This window comes from Leucopleurus acutus (genome assembly GCF_964270905.1).
Source record: "Leucopleurus acutus genome assembly, chromosome: 14".
NCBI classification, from domain to species: Eukaryota; Metazoa; Chordata; class Mammalia; order Artiodactyla; family Delphinidae; genus Leucopleurus; species Leucopleurus acutus.
The window spans coordinates 31,043,668-31,068,117 of NC_139156.1; the positions used below are offsets into that span (position 1 = coordinate 31,043,668).

Consider the following 24,450-nt stretch of genomic DNA (forward strand, 5'->3'; position numbering starts at 1 on the left):
TTATGTTGATGGGGCTCAGTAGAGAGTACAAAACTGATGATTCAGGAGATTGGGGAGAATTACTGAAGCATTTTCCTTGAGTAGGCAGGAGTGGATGGGATCTACTGTGTAAGAGTTGGGATTGTTTCTAATACAGTGGCTACAAACATAGACTTAGGAGCCCCAGCTGGATACAGACTCTGTCTCTGCCATTTACTGTAACTGTGGTCAGATGACTCAGTTGTTTAGCTGCTTTTCAGTAGTGAAGCAGGGGTTATACTTCCTTGCAGAGTTGTTGTGAAATTCCATTTGACAGTGCATATAAAGCACCTGGTTCAGTGTTTCCAGAGCAGGTGCTCAGGAAGAGGCAGCCCTGGTGGTATAGTTAGTTAATCTCCAGTGTTCTAACATTTATGACAAACCTGGGGTGCTGCTTTCGGATTAGCAACACTAGGGGTGCTGGAGTCAGCAGTTCGTAGGGTTAGTAACCCCTCTGTGACATCTCATTTCTTTATTGTTTTAAAGAAATATTTCCCTTGGTTAATAACTTCAGAATCATGCAACATTTTATAATTTGGGGGATAAAGGAATATTATAAAATGTCAGGTTAGTACATTAGTACTAACTAATTAGTAGTACATTATAATCGGTATTAGTTTAATGTTTGTATATTAGATTAGAAGATAGAGAGCTTTGCTAGAAAGTTTTGCATTTTGGGGTGTATCTTTCTTATTACTAAGTAGTAACTATATAAACCTTTTTCTCTTCAAAAATTTGATAAATTGACTGAAAAGAGATATGAGTTTTATATATATGTGTGTATATATATGTAAATTTTTTTCTCTCTTGTCCTTTTCTGGGTCATTAATTTCCCAGATTAGAAACAAAATCAAACCTTTGGAAAAGCCTATTATTATAGACTGCATTTATAAATCTTAAGTGATACTTTTGTGATAAACTTAAATTTATACAACCCTTTTTGGTAAATATTTCAAAATATAATGCATTCATTATTTCCTTTATAATTTCAATAGGAATTTAATAAATAAATTGTTGAATGAAGGAAGAAATGACCTTATGAAGAGGCAGAGGCAGTTGACTGCCCCTTGTTTTTCAGGGGAAGCCATAGTTTATCAGTTGCCTGAAGCCTCAGGGTGGATAACAGCCAGTACTGCTTTTCACTCTAGTGCACATGCTCAGCATGTTAGCCCAAGTTAAAATCTAATTAAAATCCTAATTGTATAGAACAGTACCTCCTTCATGTTAAATATTCTATGTATCTGTAGAAGTTTAGAGCAGGAGAATATCTGTGAATAATTAAAATATGTGTATGAGAGGTTTTATGGAGGACAGGGGTTTTGAGTTGGGTTTTAAATTGTAGATAGAATTTACAAAGGTAGAAAGAAGTGGGTCCCATGTGAGAAGAAATTCTGAGAAGGATACAGAGGTGGAAGTGAATAAGCTGTACTTTTGGGTCATTGAGGAACTGTAGGCCTGATTGGAATATAAGATACAGTGGAAAGAAAGGTTGGCTAGTTAAGCTGAGGTGGCCATCTTACAAGGGGTACAGAATATTAGGGAAAATAGTTTAGGTTTGTTATGTGAGAAAATAGGGAATGTCACTGTAAGTTTTAGAATAGAGAAGTGATACATGAACATGATGTTTCAGAAAGATTTGCTGGATAAGCTTTTGTCGGATAAATTGAAAGGAAGGAGAAAGACCAAACATAAACGTCGTCAACTAGGAGGCCATTAGAGCTATCAGGTATGAGGTGATGGCATGGAAATAGAGAGGAAGGGAAAAATAAATGAAATTGAGAGAGAAGAGAAATTTTGGAACTATCCATAAGGAAATTTTGGGAATTAAAATATAAAGGAATTGTTGGACAGTGCCACAGACAGGTGAAGTCAGCTGTGCTGAATCTGGACATAATTTTGTGACAAATGTGTGGGTAAAATCAAAGTCAAGAGCCTTGGGGGCATTGAGAAACTATGGGGTACCTCAGAGTTCTCTGTACCATGGATAGCTGCTTTGGAGAGGAGTGCATGATGGTGGCGGCAGGGTGGAGAGGATGAACTGGAAGCAAGTGAAGCAGGTCATTCAGGAAGGTGGCCTAAGTTCATGGTGGGCAGCTATGATGGTTTAGTCTTATAATTTTTTTTTTGCGGTACGCGGGCCTCTCACTGTTGTGGCCTCTCTCGTTGCGGAGCACGGGCTCTGGACGCGCAGGCTCAGTGGCCATGGCTCACGGGCCCAGCCACTCCGCGGCATGTGGGATCTTGCCGGACCGGGGCACGAACCCGTGTGCCCTGTATCGGCAGGCGGACTCTCAACCACTGCGCCACCAGGGAAGCCCTAGTCTTATAATTTTAAAGACGTTTTCAGGTAGTTGCTTAGTTAGAGGGAAGGGAACTAATATTTATTATTTACTGCTCTGTGCCAGACACGGTGCCGTACAGTTTATATATGTATTAAACCGTACAAATCACTTACGATATAGTATTATTTCCTTCATTTTTGATGTAGGAAAACTGGGGTCAGGGCCTGTGTTAAAATTCAGACCTGTTTGACTGCAAAACCCATGTTCTTTCTCTCTAATGCTGAATAGCATATTCTGTGCGGCCAAATTGTATTTTATTTGTACAATAAATTTGATTGTGATAATCCGTGTAAACAGTATCATACTTTTAATGCATCTAAAGCTTACTGGAAAGAAAGCCAATCCCTTTGATTACTCTTTCCCAGTATATCTTAGTTTTGGATTTTCATGTAAAAGTTTTTAGAAGACTTTTGTGGGGTTTTTTTGCATTAACATCCCATTGTCCTCTTGAAACCTATGAATTTTGTAACTGGTATTTCAAGTAAGTAAGATTTTATTTTCTGTTATTTTAGATTCACTGGTTTTCAATATTCAACTCCTTCATGATGGTTATCTTCTTGGTGGGCTTAGTTTCAATGATTTTAATGAGAACTTTAAGAAAAGATTATGCCCGGTACAGTAAAGAAGAAGAAATGGATGACATGGTAAGCAAACATTTTACATTGTATTTATAAAATAATTTAACTTAGTGTTATTGAATGTTGGAAGCAAGTCCATAATCCTGAGGTCAGATGAGCTTTAGAATTCAGAATTTTCAGGTTTTAGGAAGGTAGAAAGCTCCCTGAGGGGTCTCTAATTAAATATTTTAATGTTTTTACATGCCCTGATTACATGTCCTATAATCAAATATATTAATGTGTTTTCAGCAAAACATATGAATGTTCACCCTAAGTGGGATAAATAAACAGTATAAATAACCTCTTGTTAGTTAGCTCCAAGATTTGCCACCAAATAAGGATATGTCAAACTTGTGAGGCAGACTTTTCACTTTTCAGAGCTTTTGATTTCAGAATTGCAGCTAGGAGGTCGTAGACTTGTATTGGTATCTTTCTAATGCTGTTAAGTATTGCATAAAATTAAGGGAGTAGGTGGAAGGATTGATTTACATTTAGTTTAATAGGTTCAAAGGGGAGGGTTGTTTCTAAATTATTTTTACTAAATTGTTGAACAGTGTCGTAAATGAGGAAAAGTGGTGTTTTTTTGTTTTTAATTTTTTTGGCTGCACTGTGTGGCTTGCAGGATCTTAGTTCTTGACCAGGGATTGAACCCGTGCCCTCAGCAGTGAAAGCTTGGAGTCCTAACCACTGGACTGCCAGGGAATGTTAATGGCTATTCTTTTTTTTTTTTCTAATTGAAGTGTGGTTAATTTACAATGTGTTGGTTTCAAGCGTACAGCAGAGTGATTCCGTTGTTAATGGCTAGTCTGTGTAGATATGCTCCATCATTAAATAAGTTTGGAAAACAGTTAAACAAATTAAAATTTTAATATGCTCACGTGTATTGTGAAGTATCAGAGGGTAGATGAAATATTTGGTGCCTCTCAAACATAGCTGACCAGGACCCCCCCACCCCCCGCCAAGGCCAAAAAAACCACAAAGATTATTTTGAGGGACTGATATTTCTTAAGAAACAGTGTTTTGGTTATTTGCTTACTTGGGTTGAAAAGGCAAAATTGAATCCTTTTTAAAAAATGCTATAGACAGTTAAATGATATTTAACTATTTGATATATTCCCTGTGTATTTTCTTAGGCTCCAGGCTATAAGGGAGATTTCTGCATTGCTAGGGCATCTAGTACTGTTTTTTTTTTGTTTTTTTTGCGGTATGCGGGCCTCTCACTGCTGTGGCCTCTCCCGCCGTGGAGCACAGGCTCTGGAAGCACAGGCCCAGTGGCCATGGCCCATGGGCTCAGCCGCTCCGCGGCACGCGGGATCCTCCCGGACCGGGGCACGAACCTGCGCCCCCCGCATTGGCCAGCGGACTCCCAACCACTGCGCCACCAGGGAAGCCCTCTAGTACTGGTTTTAATCTTCTTCAGTTTTGCTCTCCTCCTGGCCCCCACTCATATGTGAGCCTTAGTCATGACGTAAAGGTCAAGAGTAGTGTCTGAAAGTAACATTCAGAGAGCCATTGGGCTTTTCTCCCAGTTTGACCATTTCTTTTTGCACCTAGACCTTTTCTTTTTCCATTCTTTGAGATTCTCTGAGTACAACCAGGATCCATCTTCCTGAGCCTCAGTAATATTACAGCACTTTACTATTATAAGTTATTAAGGCAGAAATTATTTTAAATTTGAACAAATGTCTTTTCTTGATATTTTGAAACCCTTTTAATACCTTTAAGTTTGTAGTGAGGGAACTTACGACTGTAATTGTAAATTTTTACCTATTTTATGTATTTTAATTTCATTCTGAATTATTTTCTTTTCTCTCAACATATATATGTATATAGGATAGAGACCTAGGAGATGAGTATGGATGGAAGCAGGTGCATGGAGATGTATTTAGACCATCAAGTCACCCGCTGATATTTTCCTCTCTCATTGGTTCTGGATGTCAGATATTTGCTGTGTCTCTCATTGTTATTATTGTTGCAATGATAGAAGATTTGTATACAGAGTAAGTTCATGTGCTTAACTTTATTACTTTTTTGTTGTTCTTGAATAGTTTTAATAATTGGAACCTTTAAGTCAATCATAATTAAATACTTGCTGATTTCAATTATCTTAGAATTTAAATAGCCTAAATAGCATTATTGCAAATAAATAATGAGCAGTATTCTTTAGCTGTAAGTATATTTTTCTGTTATATCCTAAAATTATTAACTTTACTGAACATTTTGGTTGGTTATAAAGGTTATATTCCATTAGAGGTATGAGCAGAATTAGTTACAAATCAGAGTTGTTTGACAAAGTGAATAGGCACTTTTTTGAAATCTGAAGATCCAATTAGATCTTTATAAGAAACGCACAAGGATTACACATTTACTGAGTTAGTACTTCACATCTGCCTCCAAAACTTGTAGACTCTACAGACAGAAGAAAGCATTGTAAATAACAGCAAAAAGAGTGGTGGAAAAGGCACATGAGGTTAGAAAAATAATTGAATGACTTCTTATCCTATCTTTACATGGTTTTCTGGTACATTTTTTCTTTGAAAACAGAACCAGTTGCAAGAAATTCTTTTTTTTGATAAATTCATTTATTTTTGGATGTGTTGGGTCTTTGTTGCTGCACGCGGCTTTCTCTAGTTGCAGCGAGTGGGGGCTACCCTTCATCGCGGTGCGTGGGCTTCTCACTGCAGTGGCTTCTCTTGTTGCAGAGCATGGACTCTAGGCACGTGGGCTTCAGTAGTTGTGGCAGACGGGCTCAGTAGTTGTGGCTCGTGGGCTCTAGAGTACAGGCTCAGTAGTTGTGGTGCATGGGCTTAATTGCTCCGCGGCATGTGAGATCTTCCCAGACCAGGGCTCGAACCCGTGCCCCCTGCATTGGCAGGTGGATTCTTAACCACTGCACCACCAGAGAAGTCCTGCAAGAAATTCTTGATGTGAGGCCTTTGGATCATAAGAAAAAGTTGTACATTCACCAAGATCTCAAGTCCCTATTTAGTAGCACTATAACCTTGTGCTCAGAGAACCATGACCTCAGCAAAGCAAACATGCTCTAAGCCTGGGGTATAGATGCCACCCCATTAAGTCCTCAGTCAGAATGACACTTGTCCCCAGTTACATCTCGTACCTCTGTTTCAGTTCATGATGCCTTCTTGCTTAAATATGCTTGGCATTTGGTGGACAAGCAGTAAATTGTTTTGCTGAAAGCATGGATCTTTAGCTGTATATTAAATATTTAACTATATTAACTTGCTGTTTTTTCCACGGGACAGTCAGCTCCTTGAGAGCAAGGACTGGGTCTTATCTTTGCATTCTGAGAGTACCTCAAGAACTTCGTATATGCAGGGTACTCAATCAGTGCTTGTTGAACTGCAGTGAATGTGTATTAATCAACAAAGTTATTTCTCTGTAGTTTCTGTCATATTTCTTTAATATAACCTTTGTAATTTATTTACCGCATGAACCTTAAATAATTGGCCAAAACCTAAACTTCAGTGTTCTGGTAGGTAGTTCTTATTTTAGGATATAATATATTTCAAATGAAATCCCAAATTCAAGAAAAGCATTTCAAATCTTTCAAGAAGTCATGCTTTACATTAAATACTGGATTAACTGCATCACTACGGAATTGACACTGACTGTATACTCACAGTCTTTTTTTTTCTTGAATTTTATTTATTTTTTATACAGCACGTTCTTATTAGTTACCCATTTTATACATATTAGTGTGTATATGTTAATCCCAGTCTCCCAATTCAGCCCACCACCATCACCACCCCCCGCCACTTTCCCCCCTTGGTGTCCAGAAGATTGTTCTCTACATCTGTGTCTCTATTTCTGCCCTGCAAACTGGTTCATCTGTGCCATTTTTCTAGGTTCCACATATATGTGTTAATATACGATATTTGTTATTCTCTCTCTGACTTACTTCACTCTGTATGACAGTCTCTAGACCCATCCATGTCTCTACGAATGACCCCATTTTGTTCCTTTTTGTGGCTGAGTAATATTCCATTGTATATATGTACCACATCTTCTTTATCCATTCGTCTGTCAGTGGGCATTTAGGTTGCTTCCATGACCTGGCTATTGTAAATAGTGCTGCAATGAACATTGGGGTAGTAATTCTTTTTGAATTACGGTTTTCTCTGGGTATATGCCCTGTAGTGGCATGCTGGGTCATATGGTATTTCTATTTTTAGTTTTTTAAGGAACCTCCATACTGTTCTCCATAGTGGCTGTATCAATTTACATTCCCACCAACAGTGCAAGAGAGCTCCCTTTTCTCCACACCCTCTCCAGCATTTGTTATTTATAGATTTTCTGATGATGCCCATTCTAACTGGTGTGAGGTGATACCTCATTGTAGTTTTGATTTGCATTTCTCTAATGATTAGTGATGTTGAGCAGCTTTTCATGTGCTTCTTGGCCATCTGTATGTCTTCTTTGGAGTAGTCACAGTCTTATAAGTTAGTAGTGGGTAACATCTCCTAGAATCCAAGTTTTTGCTTTGTTCCTTCTGAAACGTCAGGGTTACATTTTTTAATTCCGAAGCTGTTCTGCTTATAGACCTTCAGCTTTTAGAAATAAGAAACCGCATCTAATAGATGGTATTAGTAGGCAAGTCATGCATTGTTATTTTAGCCTGTCATTATTATTGATAGTTGTTCTACGTAGTGCTTATTTGAAGTGAACATAATTAATCATTTACATGGTAAGTACTACAGCTGTGAGTATTATTATGATATCAGTATTATTATGATATGATATCAGTATTATTATGATATCAAAATGACTAACATTATTGAGGTTCCGTGTTAGGAGCTTTATGCTCATTAGCTCATTTAATCCTCACATCAGCCCCGTAAAGGGACTATTTTTATCTGCATCCCACAGATGAGAAGAGTAAAGCTCAGGGAGGTTAAGTAATTTGAGTAAGATCACACAGCTATTAGTAAAGGGTGTTAGTAAGCTGGGATTTGAACCTAGGCACTCTTACTCCAGAATGTGTCTCTTAATTTTCTGGGCTGTAGAAATGAAGATAGAGATAGTAAAAATACAAAGCGGTGAGAAAATGAAAAACTTGCACATAAAATTTGTAAGACTCACTCCAGAGTAGGAATCTAAAGGATTCTAGAGGATAAAAAGCAGATAATGTAACATGTGAAAATTACTTTGCTCAATGATGGTCATAGCAATCAGGGAAGAAAAAAATATTTAGATAGGTAGAGGATCAACATCAATGTAGGGATGCAGGTTAGTGTGATATTAACCCTTGAGAAGGCATATGGTGTTTGAGAAGGTATGGGTAAGTCTGGTAAAATGCAGCTGCTGTGCTGAAACTTGCTTTGCAGTGGTGAGATGGCAAGTGTAGGTGAAGCAGCTACTTAGATATCACCCTCTTCCCCCCACCCCCAGTCTTGGAGAGATGAACAAGGAGGACAGTTCCCCACTTCAGCAGATTTTTTCAGTGTAGATGAAAATGGTCTATTTTGGGTGTAAAATACCCACAAAATATTTATGAACAAAGAGGTGCAAGGGTACGTCTGATTTTTAAAACTGTAACTTACGTACTCACACTTCCATTTAGTGGAAATGTCTCTGGGGACTACAAACTTAACCCGCTGGTAGTCATTGTGGACTCTCAGTCACATGAGCAGCGTTTTTGAACTCTCTGTCAGTGGTCACACACCCAGTTATAAACAGAATGGATCAATTTGTTAATGATAGTCTGGAAGAAATAAGTTAGTACCTGCAGTGTTTAATTGGATACTTGAAAAAACAAATCTGGTTTTAATTAATTATTTATTTATTTAATTTTAAACATCTTTATTGGAGTATAATTGCTTTACAATGGTGTGTTAGTTTCTGCTTTATAACATAGTGATTCAGCTATACATATACATATATCCCCATATCTCCTCCCTCTTGCGTCTCCCTTCCACCCTCCCTATCCCACCCTTCTAGGTGGTCACAAAGCTCCGAGCTTATCTCCCTGTGCTATGTGGCTGCTTCCCACTAACTATCTATTTTGCATTTGGTAGTATATATAAGTCCGTGCCACTCTCTCACTTCATCCCAGCTTACCCTTCCCCCTCCGTGTGTCCTCAAGTCCACTCTCTACGTCTGCATCTTTATTCCTGTCCTGCCCCTAGTTTCTTCAGAACCATTTTTTTTTAAGAGTCCATATATATGTGTTAGCATATGGTATTTATTTTTCTTCTTCTGATTTACTTCACTCTGTATGACAGTCTCTGGGTCTATCCACCTCACTACGAATAGTTCAATTTTGTTTCTTTTTATGGCTGAGTAATATTCCATTGTATGTATGTGCCACATCTTCTTTATCCATTCATCTGTCGGTGGACACTTAAGTTGCTTCCATGTCCTGGCTATTATAAATAGAGCTGCAATGAACATTGTGGTACATGACTCTTTCTGAATTATGGTTTTCTCAGGGTATATGCCCAGTAGTGGGGTTGCTGGGTCATATGGTAGTTCTGTTTTTAGTCTTTTAAGGAACCTCCATACTGTTCTCCATAGTGGCTGTATCAATTTACATTCCCACCAAGAGTACAGGAGGGTTCCCTTTTCTCCACACCCTCTACAGCATTTATTGTTTGTAGAGTTTTTGATGATGGCCATTGTGACTGGTGTAAGGTGATACTTCATTGTAGTTTTGATTTACATTTTTCTAATGGTTAGTGATGTTGAGCATCCTTTCATGTGTTTGTTGGCAATCTGTATATTTTCTCTGGAGAAATGTCTACTTAGGTCTTCTGCCCATTTTTGGATTGGGTTGTTTGTTTTTTTGATACTGAGCTGCATGAGCTGCTTGTAAATTTTGGAGATTAATCCTTTGTCAGTTGCTTCATTTGCAAATATTTTCTCCCATTCTGAGGGTTGTCTTTTCGTCTTGTTTATGATTTCCTTTGCTGTACAAAAGCTTTTAAGTTTCATTAGGTCCCATTTGTTTATTTTTGTTTTTATTTCCATTTCTCTAGGAAGTGGGTCAAAAAGGATCTTGCTGTGATTTATGTCATAGAGTGTTCTGCCGATGTTTTCCTCTAAGAGTTTTATACTGTCTGGCCTTACGTTTAGGTCTTTAATCCATTTTGAGTTTATTTTTGTGTATGGTGTTAGGGAGTGTTCTAATTTCATTCTTTTACATGTAGCTGCCCAGTTTTCCCAGCACCACTTATTGAAGAGGCTGTCTTTTCTCCATTGTATATTCTTGTCTCCTTTATCAAAAATAAGGTGACCTTATGGGTGTGGGTTTATCTCTGGGCTTTCTATCCTGTTCCATTGATCTATATTTCTGTTTTGGGCCAGTACCATACTGTCTTGAGGACTGTAGCTTTGTAGTATAGTCTGAAGTCTGGGAGCCTGATTCCTCCAGCTCTGTTTTTCTTTCTCAAGAGTGCTTTGGCTATTCGGGGTTTTTTGTGTTTCCATACAAATTGTGAAATTTTTTGTTCTAGTTCTCTGAAAAATGCCATTGGTAGTTTGATAGAGATTGCATTGAATCTGTAGATTGCTTTGGGTAATATAGTCATTTTCACAATGTTGATTCTTCCAATCCAAGAACATGGTATATCTCTCCATCTATTTGTATCATCTTTAATTTCTTTCATCAGTGTCTAATAGTTTTCTGCATACAGCTCTTTTGTCTCCTTAGGTAGGTTTATTCCTAGGTGTTTTATTCTTTTTGTTGCAATGGCAAATGGGAGTGTTTCCTTAATTTCTCTTTCAGAGTTTTCATCCTTATTGTATAGGAGTGCAGGAGATTTCTGTGTGTTAATTTTGTATCCTGCTTCTTTACCAGATTCATTGATTAGCTCTAGTAGTTTTCTGGTAGCATCTTTAGGATTCTCTATGTATAGTATCATGTCATCTGCAAATGGTGACAACCTTACTTCTTCTTTTCTGATTTGGATTCCTTTTATTTCTTTTTCTTCTCTGATTGCTGTGGCTAAAACTTCCAAAACTATGTTGAATAACAGTGGTGAGAGTGGACAGCCTTGTCTTGTTCCTGATCTTAGAGGAAATGGTTTCAGTTTTTCATCATTGAGAATGATGTTGGCTGTGGGCAAATCTGGTTTTTAAACTGATTGATTTTGAGAGACCCACAGTCTTCTAAACATGGGAATGACAGACTTTTATATTATGCGACACTTGTATTTAGCTATATATTGGTGTTATTAAACATTGCAGTGTTTTAACTTATGTATCTTCTTTAAGAAGTGGAACATAATTGTTTGAACGGAAGAGTGGTACATGTTTCAAGACTGTATGATTCCTTTGTAGGTGGACAATGGAATGGAATAATAATTATTATCCAGAAGGTGGTTAATTTTTGAAAGTTGTGTATCCTTCCAGTGCACACATTAGTGTGATACTCTTGTAAATTCTATTTAAAATAGTATTTATCTGAAACTGACAAGGTTATATTTTCTATCTATAGTCTTTTACCTTCCTAGTTGTGGTGAGTTTCAGAAATGATCTTTATTTTTAGTGAGTTAAGTACATTTCTATATTATGGCATTTAAAATATTTTGTCCAGTTTTATTTAATAGGAGAGTTGGTCTGAATTGCTTAGATATTATTGGAAGAGGAGGTTAGAAATTGTTGATTTGAGTTAATGTAAAGGAAACTAAATAGGAAAAATCTCAGTATTATACCATTTAAAGTAATAGCAATAATATAGGTTATAGTACTTCCATTTTATTTCTATCAGCAGGCAAGAATCTCCAGCATTAAATTACATAGAGGAATATTCTAATTATTTTTCTTAACAGATGAATATCCTTTTCCATATGATGTGATTGGTTCACAGGGTTGCAAAACAGTTTTAGTGCCAGCTTCTAATATGTTTGCCAAAGAAATGTGAAATATTTGTTTAGAATATTATGAAATTTAACTTCAAATTTAAAAAGAATGAGGATCAGTCTGTTATTATTTAAGTGCAATTTTAACTAGAAATTCTTTCACTAGGCGACCTTTTGAGGTCCTTTGCAGTCCAGAAGGATACTTTTGTGTTCCTGCTAAATTTATTTTTGAAATTAAACTAATGTTAATGTGATAGGCTATATGATATTTTCTTTAAATCGTTGGTTTTAGTTTATCATATGTGTTGTTTTGCCTTTTTAGGAGGGGGTCAATGCTCAGTACAGCCATATTTGTCTATGCTGCTACATCTCCAGTGAATGGTTATTTTGGAGGAAGTCTGTATGCTAGACAAGGAGGTAATTTATGAGTTACTGCTTTGTATTTTTAATTATAGATGCTAATATTACACTGTGAGGTATATGGAATTTAAAATGTGCAGTACAGCCATTGTAAAGTCCTTTGTTATCCCATTTCACATAATCTCCACCATACCTATTATATGTTCTAATTTGCTTTTATGGAATCCTTGTATTTTATTTCCTAAAATTATGAATAATGAATAGATTTCTCCATTGTCCACTGTGAATTAGCCCTGAGGAACATGTAGGAGAGAGTGTATTTAAGTTATTGATACTATTTTGCTTTCAGGTGCCTAGTTCCCTAGTAGTGCTCCATGGGATGTTTCCACATAGAATATATAGCTTCATAGCCGAATGTAAAGGCATGTTTCATGGTTTATGGATAAATGTCTGGACAGTGAAAGAGCATAGGAAGGAAATCTGTTTACTTCTGTTGACTCTTAAATACTTATCAAAGGACATGCACAAAGATTTTCTGTCACAATCTTTTGCTAAGAGAGCTTCATCTTGAATACCCCCTTGCTTCTTTATTATTGTGACCTGGAAATGACGGGGTATACATGGATGATACGAGGACACTGCGCCTTGGTGTTTCTTGCTGTGATGGCATTCAGGGTTTTTAAGTTCCTTTTTTTCCCCTATAATTGTTTGGAGTCAGAAACGTGCTAAAAGTAGTAGATTAGCATATTTTAGTTTATGAATGACGGGTTGTTGAAAGACATTAAAATTATATTCCTAAGAATAGAGATTTCTTAATGTGATTTTCCCAGCCCATCCTAAGCAGTGTCGTCATTAGGGAATCCTGCCTTCTTTTAGTAGACTAGACATATCGTCTATAGGAGCTCAGAGCATTTAAAATTCCCTCAGGATATCCTGGTTTACCATGGCTTTTTAAAAAATTGGTCCTACCAGACTTAATGTGGTGTATACCTTCAGCAGAGATAGTTCTCTGGATTGCCTGAGGGAGTATCATTGCAGATTCCTGACTATTTTAGTTAGCTGTTCAGTTTCTCTGTTCTACGTCTAGATATGGGAAATGAGTCTTAGCACACAGGTCTACCATCCTGAGGAAATAAGGATGCCTAAGGTAACTCCTACTTTGAATTTAACCTGAAAACTAGTTAGGCTAAGAATTGTACAGTTTATGACCTCCAAAAAAGTCTCCACAGCAGAAACAGATTACTTAAAACAGGAAATTTATTCATCCTTGGACATAAATTTGCTTTTAGTCCAATTGCAAGTTAAGAACACCCAACCAAACTTTACTATACTTATTCTTGAAAGTTGACAGAGTTCAGACCTAAGCCTAGGAGTATCAAATCTTACCAGGAATAATCTAAAGGTTATTTTCTGATTGACAGTGCCCTGAGGAGGTCTGATCATGTCCTGATATTTTGTCTGAGCGATCCCTAAAACCAGGTGAATATAGAGGTCAGCCCAGAGAATCAAGGATTCTTCAGGTTATCTCAGGATCTGAACTACAGTGGAGCTCAAAGACTTCATACTGTCCTCAGTGCACTGGATAGTGCTCTAGACCCAGTTTAAAGACCAGAGTCTCCAAGGGTGTTGAGGAGCAGTAGGAAGCACAATGCAGATGCCTGGGCCACTGATTGTACCCAGTGGAACGTACGTGGGATTCTTTTTTTTTTTTTTTTGCCGTACGCGGGCCTCTCACTGTTGTGGCCTCTCCCATTGTGGAGCACAGGCTCCGGACGCGCAGGCTCAGCAGCCATGACTCACGGGAGTAGCTGCTCCGTGGCATGGGGATCTTCCCGGACCGGGGCACGAACCCGTGTCCCCTGCATTGGCAGGCGAACTCTCAACCACTGCGCCACCAGGGAAGCCCCGTGGGATTCTTTTTGACTGTTGGAGGGAAAGGGAGAAAGAGAGAGTTGAATATAGCTGAATATAGAATTTATTAACCCGTGTCTGAATCTGAGAAGATAATGGAAAGTGCAGGAAAAGAGAATGCTAGGAAAGAGTTGGAATTTAATAAGAGAAATAATCATTTTAATTAGTTCTTACCCTTTTTGCTTTGTTCAAATGCTGAGTATTATTAGTTTAGCAAGGAGGGGTTCTTGAAACGTACCTGAGAAAGAAATTAAATAGAGGCAAAAGTTCAGAATCAAGGAGTTTTTCTGCAAGAATGTCAAGATCTGGGGTAGTAATTCTATGAGACAGATGTTTGAAAAGAACTTTATATAGAAGAAAATAAAAGTTAGGATATTGCTTGTTTTTCCTGTAGCACTTTCTGTTTGGGTCCTGTTGCTTATGGTTGTGGGGCTGAACTTTAATAGTGATCCCATGTTAAATCTTTACATTACGTTCCTGAGCAGTATGAAGATGTGTCCCGGAGGTGTGCTTGCTCGTGTGCTCTGCTGGGTTAGGAAGCTAGCTCCTGTTGTGCTTCTGGTCATTATGAACTTGATTAAAAAATTTTTGATTACATAGTTTAAAAATTCTTTCCTTGGGTTATTTAAATACTAGATTCTCAGTAAATAGAATTTTGGCAATACAAAGAGGTTCAAAGAAATAGTAAAACTTATAAATATTTAGTTCTAATTGCTGAGAGGAAGCTCATGAAACACATTCTATTGATTTTTCCTTTTGAAACATAGAAATGAATTCAAATATATGTTAATAATCATAGAGCTAAGAGTAAATTTAGGGAACGTTAACCCAGGGGTTTTTAAACTTTTGTTTGTTTGTTTGTTTAAAGCAATGTAACCCTCTTTTCAAATGAGGGCATATATGAAACTATAATGTGTGAAACTGTTGAAAATGAACTTGTTCTGTTGAAGCAGGGCTGGAGGACCTGGGCCCTTCCTTTACCGGTGACTTCATGGGCACCTCTTAGAAGCTCCAGAACTCCAAGTAACACCTAGGTGTTTGAGAACACCTTTCTAGGCCAACTTGTAGCCCAGAAAGACTGAGTGGTTTACCAACGTTCACAGCGGTTCAGTGGCGGAATCAGGACAAAACACCAGAATATTTTACCATAGTGCATTGCTCTTTTCCGGTACACCCACATCAAAAGCGTGTTTCCACTAGACATACTTGAATAGTTGGACTGGTCTTTATTAGCTGTTGTTTTGAAACAGCTATTAGGTTGTCAAATTTAAGTTCTTTACATTAAAATTTTAGATAATTTGGTACTAAATAACCACCTTTTAAACATTAATATATGTCTGTCTGTCTACCTAGCTCTCTGATTATTATAGTTTCCCTTTTCTTTCAGGAAGGCGATGGATAAAGCAGATGTTCATTGGTGCATTCCTCATCCCAGCTATGGTGTGTGGCACTGCCTTCTTCATCAATTTTATAGCCATTTATTACCATGCTTCGAGAGCCATTCCTTTTGGAACAATGGTGAGTTGCTTGCATCTTACCTTTAAACTGAAAGAGTGTAAGCATTCTCTAATGTGAGGCCTGCTGTCTCTCCAGAGAACCTCTTAACTAGGAGTTCTGCTATTTGCAGCCAGTCCCTACCCAGTCCTGGAAAGTTAGGTAAAGAACATTTTTTCTTGATTCTGTCAACCAATAAAGTGAAAGAACAGCTAGGGATAAACTGGTGAGTATATTTTAGAAGAATGATGACACACAAGCAACATGGGTGTTTTAATGTGGTAGGTGAGTGCAGTGGTAGGAAGTGAAGATTCTCCACAACATTTTGTTTTTTTTTTGGTAATAGTGTACTATTTTTAGAACCTTATGAAAGCATCTGTATTAATATTGATAATATATGTGCTATAGATATTAAAATCCTATCTCATATCTTACCTGTTATCACAGAGTTTGAAATGTTTTAGATTATTTAAATATATTAAAGCTAAAGCACAGAAATACTGGCGCTTTACACAGTTAACTCACAGTCTTCAGATTCTTCCTGTTGTCTTTTTACTAGAAACAACTTTAGGCCTGGAGTAGACTTTAGTCTTAATGTACACTTTGCAAACTTGCGCACACACGTACATATATGTATGCGAGTTGGAAAGTGGTTACTGCTTTTCAGAGAGGCAGTTAACTTGGTTAAGGTCATACAGATAGTTAACGGCAGAACTGTAACTGGAACCCATATCTCCATCTGAATTTTAATCGTTTTGGCTTTCTTTCTATCGTATGGGAGTTATTGAATGGTTTCACAGAAATTCCAGATGATTGGTTGTTTTACAGTCCAGGTTTTTCAAAGACACCTTGCATGTATATTTTTACTAAGTCTTTAATATTTTTTATTTAGGAATATTTTGCAGATTGCTTCAAAATTGAAAGCTTTTGTTTGTTTTTTGTTTTTGCAAAGTAACTGATAAAGGTTAGGAAAGGGTAAAGTAATTAATTACATTCATTAATTAACTGGAAAAGAATTTGCTTCATAGTAGTTCCAGGCCATCAGGAAGTATATAGAGAGATTCAAGTTACTTCTTAAAGATGATCTACTGAATTAATTACTTTCATAATGTTTAAAAAATTAAAATTCTGGTTCTGTTATAATTTTCATCATAAAGTTTTGAATTTGATGTGGTGAAAATTATATGCTTTGTTTCACTAAAATTATAAATTTTACCACTGTGTAAATGGGGTTTTAAATGTTAATATTCACTGTAACTTGCCTTTAGATAATTGAATAATTACTAATTATTCAAATACAATATCAGACTCTCTGCTGAGCCAGAGATGGTTTGTAAAATTGATCTTTGGCATATAAAAGACTGGCTGTTGGTGCTTATCAGCCTCCTACAATGTCATGGTCTTAATTTGCATTCTAATTTATAATGAAGAAATGCTGAGTGAAGGGCATTCCACTGCCCTCAAGTTTTAATCAGGTGTGTGGTCTAACATTTTTTGCCTCTTTTTAAGCGTATCAGAACTTGTTTAGAACATGAAATTTAAGAATTGATGTGAATGTTTGACCTAGTTGTCCATTAAGTGTTTTAACTACTTAAACTTATATTTTAAGTTATTTGACTTGTTGACATTATGAAGGAAATGGTTATATATTCTCACAAACTCCATGGTTCTCAACCGTAGGTACACATTAGAGTCACTGGGGAGTTTAAAAGTTTCAATGCCCAGGGCTTCATCCTATGCCAATTTATTCTGTCCTGCTTTAAACCCAGTCTCTACTATTTACCTGATTTCTGGTTCCCAGCATCTGAGGGTGGATCTGTCAGCTGAAAAGCTCCCAGACCACATGTGTCTGAGAAGCTGGTTCTCCTACTAAAATAGCCTAGTTTGAAAATCAGAGTCTTCAGATACTCTTATATGCTCTTCCCGAGGCCTTAGCTCATTCTGTCCCCCATTCCTTTGATCTCTTGGGCATTGAGCCTTTTCTCTGGTGATCTTAGCTCTGGTTCTGTTTTCTCAGAGATTCCACAATTGAAGGCTTAATCCAGATGTAGTCATAGTGACTTCAGCCTCTGTCTTGCCCTACAGAGGCACCAGAACAATGGGGATTTTGCCCACTTGGGATCTGGAGTCTTGTCAGAATACTGCTTTTGTCCCCAGGACTAGCCCAAGATAAGATTGAAAATGGATGAAATTTGTCTCTGGACCCCAAATTCTCTGCTCATGTGTACCTGATTATACATAAAAAGCCATTAAATCCATGCCAGATTAAACTTGTTGAATAATAGTCAATCTTAGCAGGTTAATAAAGGTAAAAGAAACATAAGTAGAGGGTGGTGGTGGTAATCTCAGCTAATGTCTAGTGTCCCAGGCTTAAGTCATGGTTCCTAGAGAGTATTACAAAACAATGTAAGAGAGCATTTAAATGAAATTTGGGGTCAAAGACTGTTCAGAGATGAACATACCTGTTTCTGAAGTTGGTGTGTTCTGGCAGAGGTACTATACAGAGAGTCAGAGAGAGTGTACTTCAAATTAAATTGTATCTGGTAAGGTAAAACCTTTTTCCTTTGGAATTTGTTCAGAAATGATTTAGGTGTTATACCCAGAGTTTTTGGTCCTATGAGAGTTTCTTGGGAATGAGGAAGGGTTTGCCAGGATATTCTGAAAAAAACATTTTAGGCATCAAGTCTTTTGTGTGTTGTAAATCTCAGATTCTTAATTTAATGTTATTGGAGGCTTTCAAAGGACAAAGAGCCAAGTTGCAGAGTTTTAAACTCAGAGGCAAGGTAGCATAGAAACTAATAAACTTTCTGATCTAAATATTACTCAGTTCAGAATGTACTGATAAATCCTTGACTTATCATACTTTATGGTTTTGTCTCTTAATGGGTAGAATAGTTGATGGAGAAGTAACAGGGGTCATGAGCCATGTAATATTTGTCATCTTGAGGTTTGTTTTAGCTTGGGAGGGGAGTCATCAGAAATAGGCCCGAGGTTTTAGGAAATCAGATTTCACAAATATTTAGGGAAATGCTCTCTCATGACCCAAGTCTTGGGCCACAACTGGGAAAATGGCTTGAGAATTTGAGGTTTTCAAAAATGAAATTCATGGGGACTTCCCTGGTGGTCCAGTGGTTAAGACTGCGCTTCCACTGCATGGGGCGCAGGTTCAACCCCTGATCAGGATCCTGCATGCCGTGTGGCGTAACCCCCCACACACACACAAAAAAAGAAATTCATGATATATAATCAGAAATTAACACAATGAGGAAAAAGTGGAGACAAAGAGTAATGGATACATGCTATTTTGTGATCTCTCAAAGGTTGTGAGAAGAGTACAGTATACCTAAGTATGAAAGGATACTAAAGTCTATAAAAATAGTGTTAGAAAACCTCCGTTTCCTAACCTGAACTCTTGACAAGTGCTAAGGCTAACAAAAGGATTTTGTAAAAATATTTTGATAGCAAGACCAAAGGCTCATTACATGGGATCAGTGATGTAACAGAGGAAAAGAAGAATCGCTCTATCTCATTCTTTCTCTTTTTATTTTTCATCAAATAAAATAACCTTCAAACAAGAAAAGACAAGAGGAAATAATCCCTGATAAGAGGGAAGTGAAGCCTTAGATAAGGGGATTGATTGTACAGGAGTACCCAGCTGCCTTAGTAAGTTTAGTTGCTCATATAACTGATCTTTTAGAGATACTGAGAGATCATGATGATAAGTAATGCTTGAATAACTGTGTAAGACGAGGAAAATTGTTTTTCTAGAAGGAAAATGAAGAAAGTGGATTCTCCCTTACAAAACATAGTGAACTTGATGTTGATGAGGCACAAGATTTTAGAATGTGTTATTAAAATTTACTTTTTAAATCACGGGAAGTAATGAACATTAGGAGCTGTTATGGATTCATTAAAACAAAAATGCCAGAACAACTTCAGTTCCTCTCTTCAGTAGGTTTTAGCAAGACTAGAAGAACAAAGAGTATAAATAAAGTATTATATCTTGTTGGACAAGATGGAGAAATGTGGGTAGAATAGTACAGTCAGGTAAACATGTAAATAATTATAGAATTAAAGTATTGGTATGATATTACCCATAATATGTCACATACTGTCTTTTAGTAGAACATGACAGATATTCTTGACTTTGACCTATTCAAATCATTGTTGATGACATATAAAGGCACAGTGATCTGATGATTAAATTGAACAAGGACATGAGATGGGTGTGGGGCAGGGACTAGTAATATGGAATGATGAAGACAGCATCTAAAATGATCTCAACTGACGGAAATGATGAGCCATATCTAACAAGATGAGTTATAGTAAGGACAGGTACATTTGCATAGCATTTTGTACTTTACAAAAACACTTTCACACCCCTTGTCTCACCTGGTTTTCAGAAGAACTCAAAGAGATAGAGATAGTGGTATGCATTATCCCGCTTTTACCAAGCAAAAAACTAGGATTCAGTTTTTCACTTAAAGTCACATTTTCTTTGTTGTGGTGCTGGTGGTGGTGATGATCTGTTTTAGTTTTTTTTTCTTTTTTTCCTTTCTGCCCGGAGTTCAGGTTTATGCCGAGAGCGGTGAATGAGAATGTTTTATGCCTTTTTTTGGTCTGTATGTTTTTACAGCTGTATTGAGGTATAATTAACATGATAAATTGTATCTATTTAAAGTGTGACAAGCTTTGATATATGTATATATTTGGGAAACAGTCACCACAATTTTAAAAAAGTTATTTATCAAGTCCAGAAGTTTTGTTATATACCTTTGTAATTTATCCCTTTTTCCTCCTCCTTCCTTCCCTCTTTCTTTTTTTAATCTATTTATCTATTTATTTATTTATTTATTTTTGGCTGCGTTGGGTCTTCGTTGCTGCGTGTGGGCTTTCTCTAATTGCTGCAAGCAAGGGCTACTCTTCGTTGCGGTGCACAGGCTTCTCATTGCGGTGGCTTCTCTTTGTTGCGGAGCACGGGCTCTAGGCGCGCGGACTTTGGTAGTTGTGGCACGTGGGCTCAGTAGTTGTGGCGTGCAGGCTCAGTAGTTATGGTGCACGGGTGTAGTTGCTCTGTGGCATGTGGGTTCTTCCCGGACCAGGACTCGAACCCGTGTTCCCTGCATTGGCAGGCGGATTCTTAACCACTGTGCCGCCAGGGAAGTCCCTCTCTTTCTTTCCTTTTTCTTTTTTTTACTTTAAAAATTTTCTTTTTCCCTTCCCTTTTTCATTCTCAGGTAACCACTGGTCTGCTCTCTGTCATCTTAGATTAGTTTGCATTACCTAGAATTTCATATAAGTAGACTCACACAGTATGATCTTTTTTTGGTCTTTTTTCACTCAGAAAATTATTTTAAAAATCTCTTGATGTTGTTGCATATATTAATAGTTTTGTTCCTTTGTATTGCTCAGTAGTATTTTATTGTAAGGGAAGTACCACAGTTTGTTTATCCACTTACCCAGTAATGAACTTTTGAATTGTTTTCAGTTTTTGGCTATTACATACAAATCAAGCTGCTGTGAGTATTCATATGTAAATCTTTGTGTGGACATATTTTTTGATTCTCTTGGATAAATAACTACAGTGGAATGACTGAGTCATATTATAGCTTAACTTTTCAAGAAACTATTAAACTTTCCCAAAGTGGTTTTGCCATTTTACATTCCCACTAGCATTGTATTTATAAGGGTTCCAGTTGCTTCACATTATCTCCAGTACTTGATATGGTCAGTCTTTTAAATTTTAGCCATTATAGTGGAAGTGTAGTGTTGTCTCATTGTGGTTTAAATTTGCATTTCCCTAATGACTAATGTTGAAGATATTTTTGTGTACTTATTTGCCATCCATATATATTCTTTAATGAATGTTTAAATCTTTTGTTTATTTTTTATAGCTTGTCTTGTTGAATGGTAAGAGTTCTTTATGTATTGTAGATACTAGTCCTTTGTCTTATATGTAGCTTGCAAGTATATTCTCCCATTTTGTGGCTTGTCTTTTCATTCTCTTAAGAGTATCTTTTTTTTTTTTGATGGTTTTGCCCCACATCTGCTTGATATTAATTGGGCAAGATGGGGACATGCTTTTTTTTTTTAATTAATTAATTTATTTTTGGCTGCATTGGGTCTTCATTGCTGCACGCAGGCTTTCTCTAGTTGCGGCGAGCAGGGGCTACTCTTCATTGTGGCGTGTGGGCTTCTCATTGCGGTGGCTTCTCTTTGTTGTGGAGCACGGGCTCTAGGTGCGTGGGCTTCAGTAGTTGTGGCACGCAGGCTCAGTAGCTGTGGCTATTGGGCTCTAGAGCTCAGGCTCAGTAGTTGTGGAGCACAGGCTTAGTTGCTCCATGGCATGTGGGATCTTCCCAGACCAGGGCTCGAACCTGTGTCCCCTGCATTGGTAGGTGGATTCTCAACCACTGTGCCACCAGGGAAGTCCAAGAGTGTCTTTTGAAGAGCAAAAGTTATTAATTTTGAAGTCCAATTTATTGATTTTTTTCCTTTTACGATTTGTGCTTTTCTGTCCTTTTTAAGAAATCTTTCGCCAAATCAAAGATCAGTAAGTTTTCCTCATATGTTTTCTTCTAGAAATCTTATAGTTTTCGCTCTGAAATATAGGTCTGTGATCCATTTGTAGTTAATTTTATATATTGTATGAGTTAAGGGTCAAGGGTTTTGTTTTGTTTTGTTTTGCTTATGGCTCTTCATTTGTTCTAGCACCATTTGTTGAAAAGATTACTCTTTCTCCACTGATTTCCCTTAGCACTTTTATTGATAATCAATTGACCACGTATCTATGTGTATCTATTTCTGAACTTTTTTTCTGTTGCATTGATTAATTTGTTTTTTGGGTTTTTTTGATGCCAGTATCACACTGTCTTGATTATTGTAGCTTTACAATAAGTCTTGAAATCAGTTCTTTTTCAGAGTTGTTTTGGATATTTTAGGTTCTTTGCATTTGCATGCTAAGTTTAGAATCGGCTTGTCAATTTCTACAAAAAACCCTGAGGTTTTGATTAGGATTGCATTAAAGCTATGGGTCAATTTGGGAAGAATTCACATCTTAACATTATATTAAGTCTTTTGATTAATGAACACAGTATATCTCTTGACTTATTTAGGTATCTTTACTTTTTCTTTGTAATGTTTTATAGATTTTAATATTTAGGTTTTGTACAGCTTTTATTGAAATTACCCCTAAGTATTTCATATTTTTTATGCTATTTGTAAATGGTATTTTTTAAATTAAAAATTCTGATTGCTTGTTGCTAGTGTATAGAAAAACAGTTGATTTTTGCATGTTGGCTTTGCATCCTGCACCTTTGCTAAACTCACTTATTAGTTCTAATTTCTTTTTTGTAGATTCCTGAAGATTTTTTTACATAGATTGTCATGTTGTCTGAGAATAAAGACAATTTTATTTCTACCTTTCTAATCTGTATGCCTTTTATTTCTTTTTCTTGCCTATTGCACTGGCTAGAACCTCTAGTACAATGTTGAATAGAAGAGGTGAGACCAGACTTCTTCTCTTGTTCCCAGTCTTAGGGGGAAAGTATTCAGTCTTGTGCCATCAAGAAATATTACCTGTAGTTTTTCCATAGGTGTCCTTAATCAAGTTGATGAAGTTCCCCTCTATTCCTAGTTTGCTGAGTTTGTTTTATTGTGAAGGGAGGTTGGCTCTTGCAATGATTTTTTCTGCACCTTTTGAGATGATCTATGATTTTCTTTTTAGTCTGATAATATGGTGAACTGCATTGATTGATTATTGAATCTTAAATCAATCTTGCATTCCTTTGATAAACCTCAATTTGTAATATAGCTGGATTCCATTTGCTAAAATTTGTTGCTTTTTGTTTTGAACCTATATTTATGAGAAATATTGATCTGCAATTTTCTTATAATGTCTTTTTTTATGGTTTTGTTATCAGGATAATGCTAGCATTATAGAATAAGTTTTTAACTTCAAACTCAGTGTTTCTTCTATTACAGTATTGAAGTTGCCCAAGAAACAGAATGGGGAGTTATTAATTAGCATGTTGAAAATATCTATAAAATAGATAGGCTTCTTATAAGCATTTGTGTTTATGTTGGCAATGTCCTGATTGTTAGGTTTGATTATTATCAACATGCTTAAATTGAAGCTAAATAATTTTTATATAGAAATAAAGGCATAAAATGTATAAGGTAGAAAAGGAGTCATAAAAATTGCCTACTCTGAGCAAGTGTCGAGGAAATGCGTAAACGTAATGACTGACAAGATGATATATTTTCTGAGAATCACCTTACCTATAAGCAGTTACTGTCTATCATCCTCAGTAAAATTTATATCCTTTAGTATTCCATAATAGACCATCTTAGGCTGCCTTTTCCCTTTCCATTCCACTCACACCACAGATTTCCTTAGAAGGCCAGTCTGGAAATAAAGATAGAATAATAGTCACATTCTTAGTCTGTGACTGAGGTTGAGAATAGTTGACCAGTTGGTACATCTTTGGGGTATTAAGCAGTGATAGGCAGTACTTGTTTCTGTCTTGTTCTCATTGTAGCTAGGGGAGGCCCTCAACCTGGAGTGAGTCCTTCCTTCCCCCGTCCCTGTTTTCACTTTTCATTGGTCCATGAACAGAGGCTAGGAAGCTCTAGGGGTGGGCCCTGTATTAGTTTGAGTTCCAGGGTTTTCACCAGCGTATTAGACTAATGGTTTTTTAACTCTTAGTTGTTAAATTTCATTTTAAACGAAAGCTTAATGCAGAAGCCCAATAAAGAAAACAGATACAAGCTTGATTCTGTTAGTATAAACAAATTTTGCAAATTCAGTTTTTTTAGCATTCTAAATTTAATGAGAGCAATAAATTTGCGATGAATGCAGATTTAATACCAAGGGGTACAGGTAACATT

General features: G+C 36.8%; 1 protein-coding gene across 1 annotated transcript in view; it reads left to right on the plus strand.

Moving 5' to 3' along the window:
* Nucleotides 1–24,450, plus strand: part of TM9SF3 (transmembrane 9 superfamily member 3) — a 74,505-nt gene that overhangs the window by 25,199 nt on the left and 24,856 nt on the right. Inside the window, exons 6-9 of the mRNA XM_082855027.1 lie at nucleotides 2,873–3,004; nucleotides 4,811–4,977; nucleotides 12,119–12,213; nucleotides 15,455–15,585. Of these exons, the coding sequence (XP_082711153.1) occupies nucleotides 2,873–3,004; nucleotides 4,811–4,977; nucleotides 12,119–12,213; nucleotides 15,455–15,585 (525 nt within the window). The remainder of the gene's footprint in view (nucleotides 1–2,872; nucleotides 3,005–4,810; nucleotides 4,978–12,118; nucleotides 12,214–15,454; nucleotides 15,586–24,450) is intronic.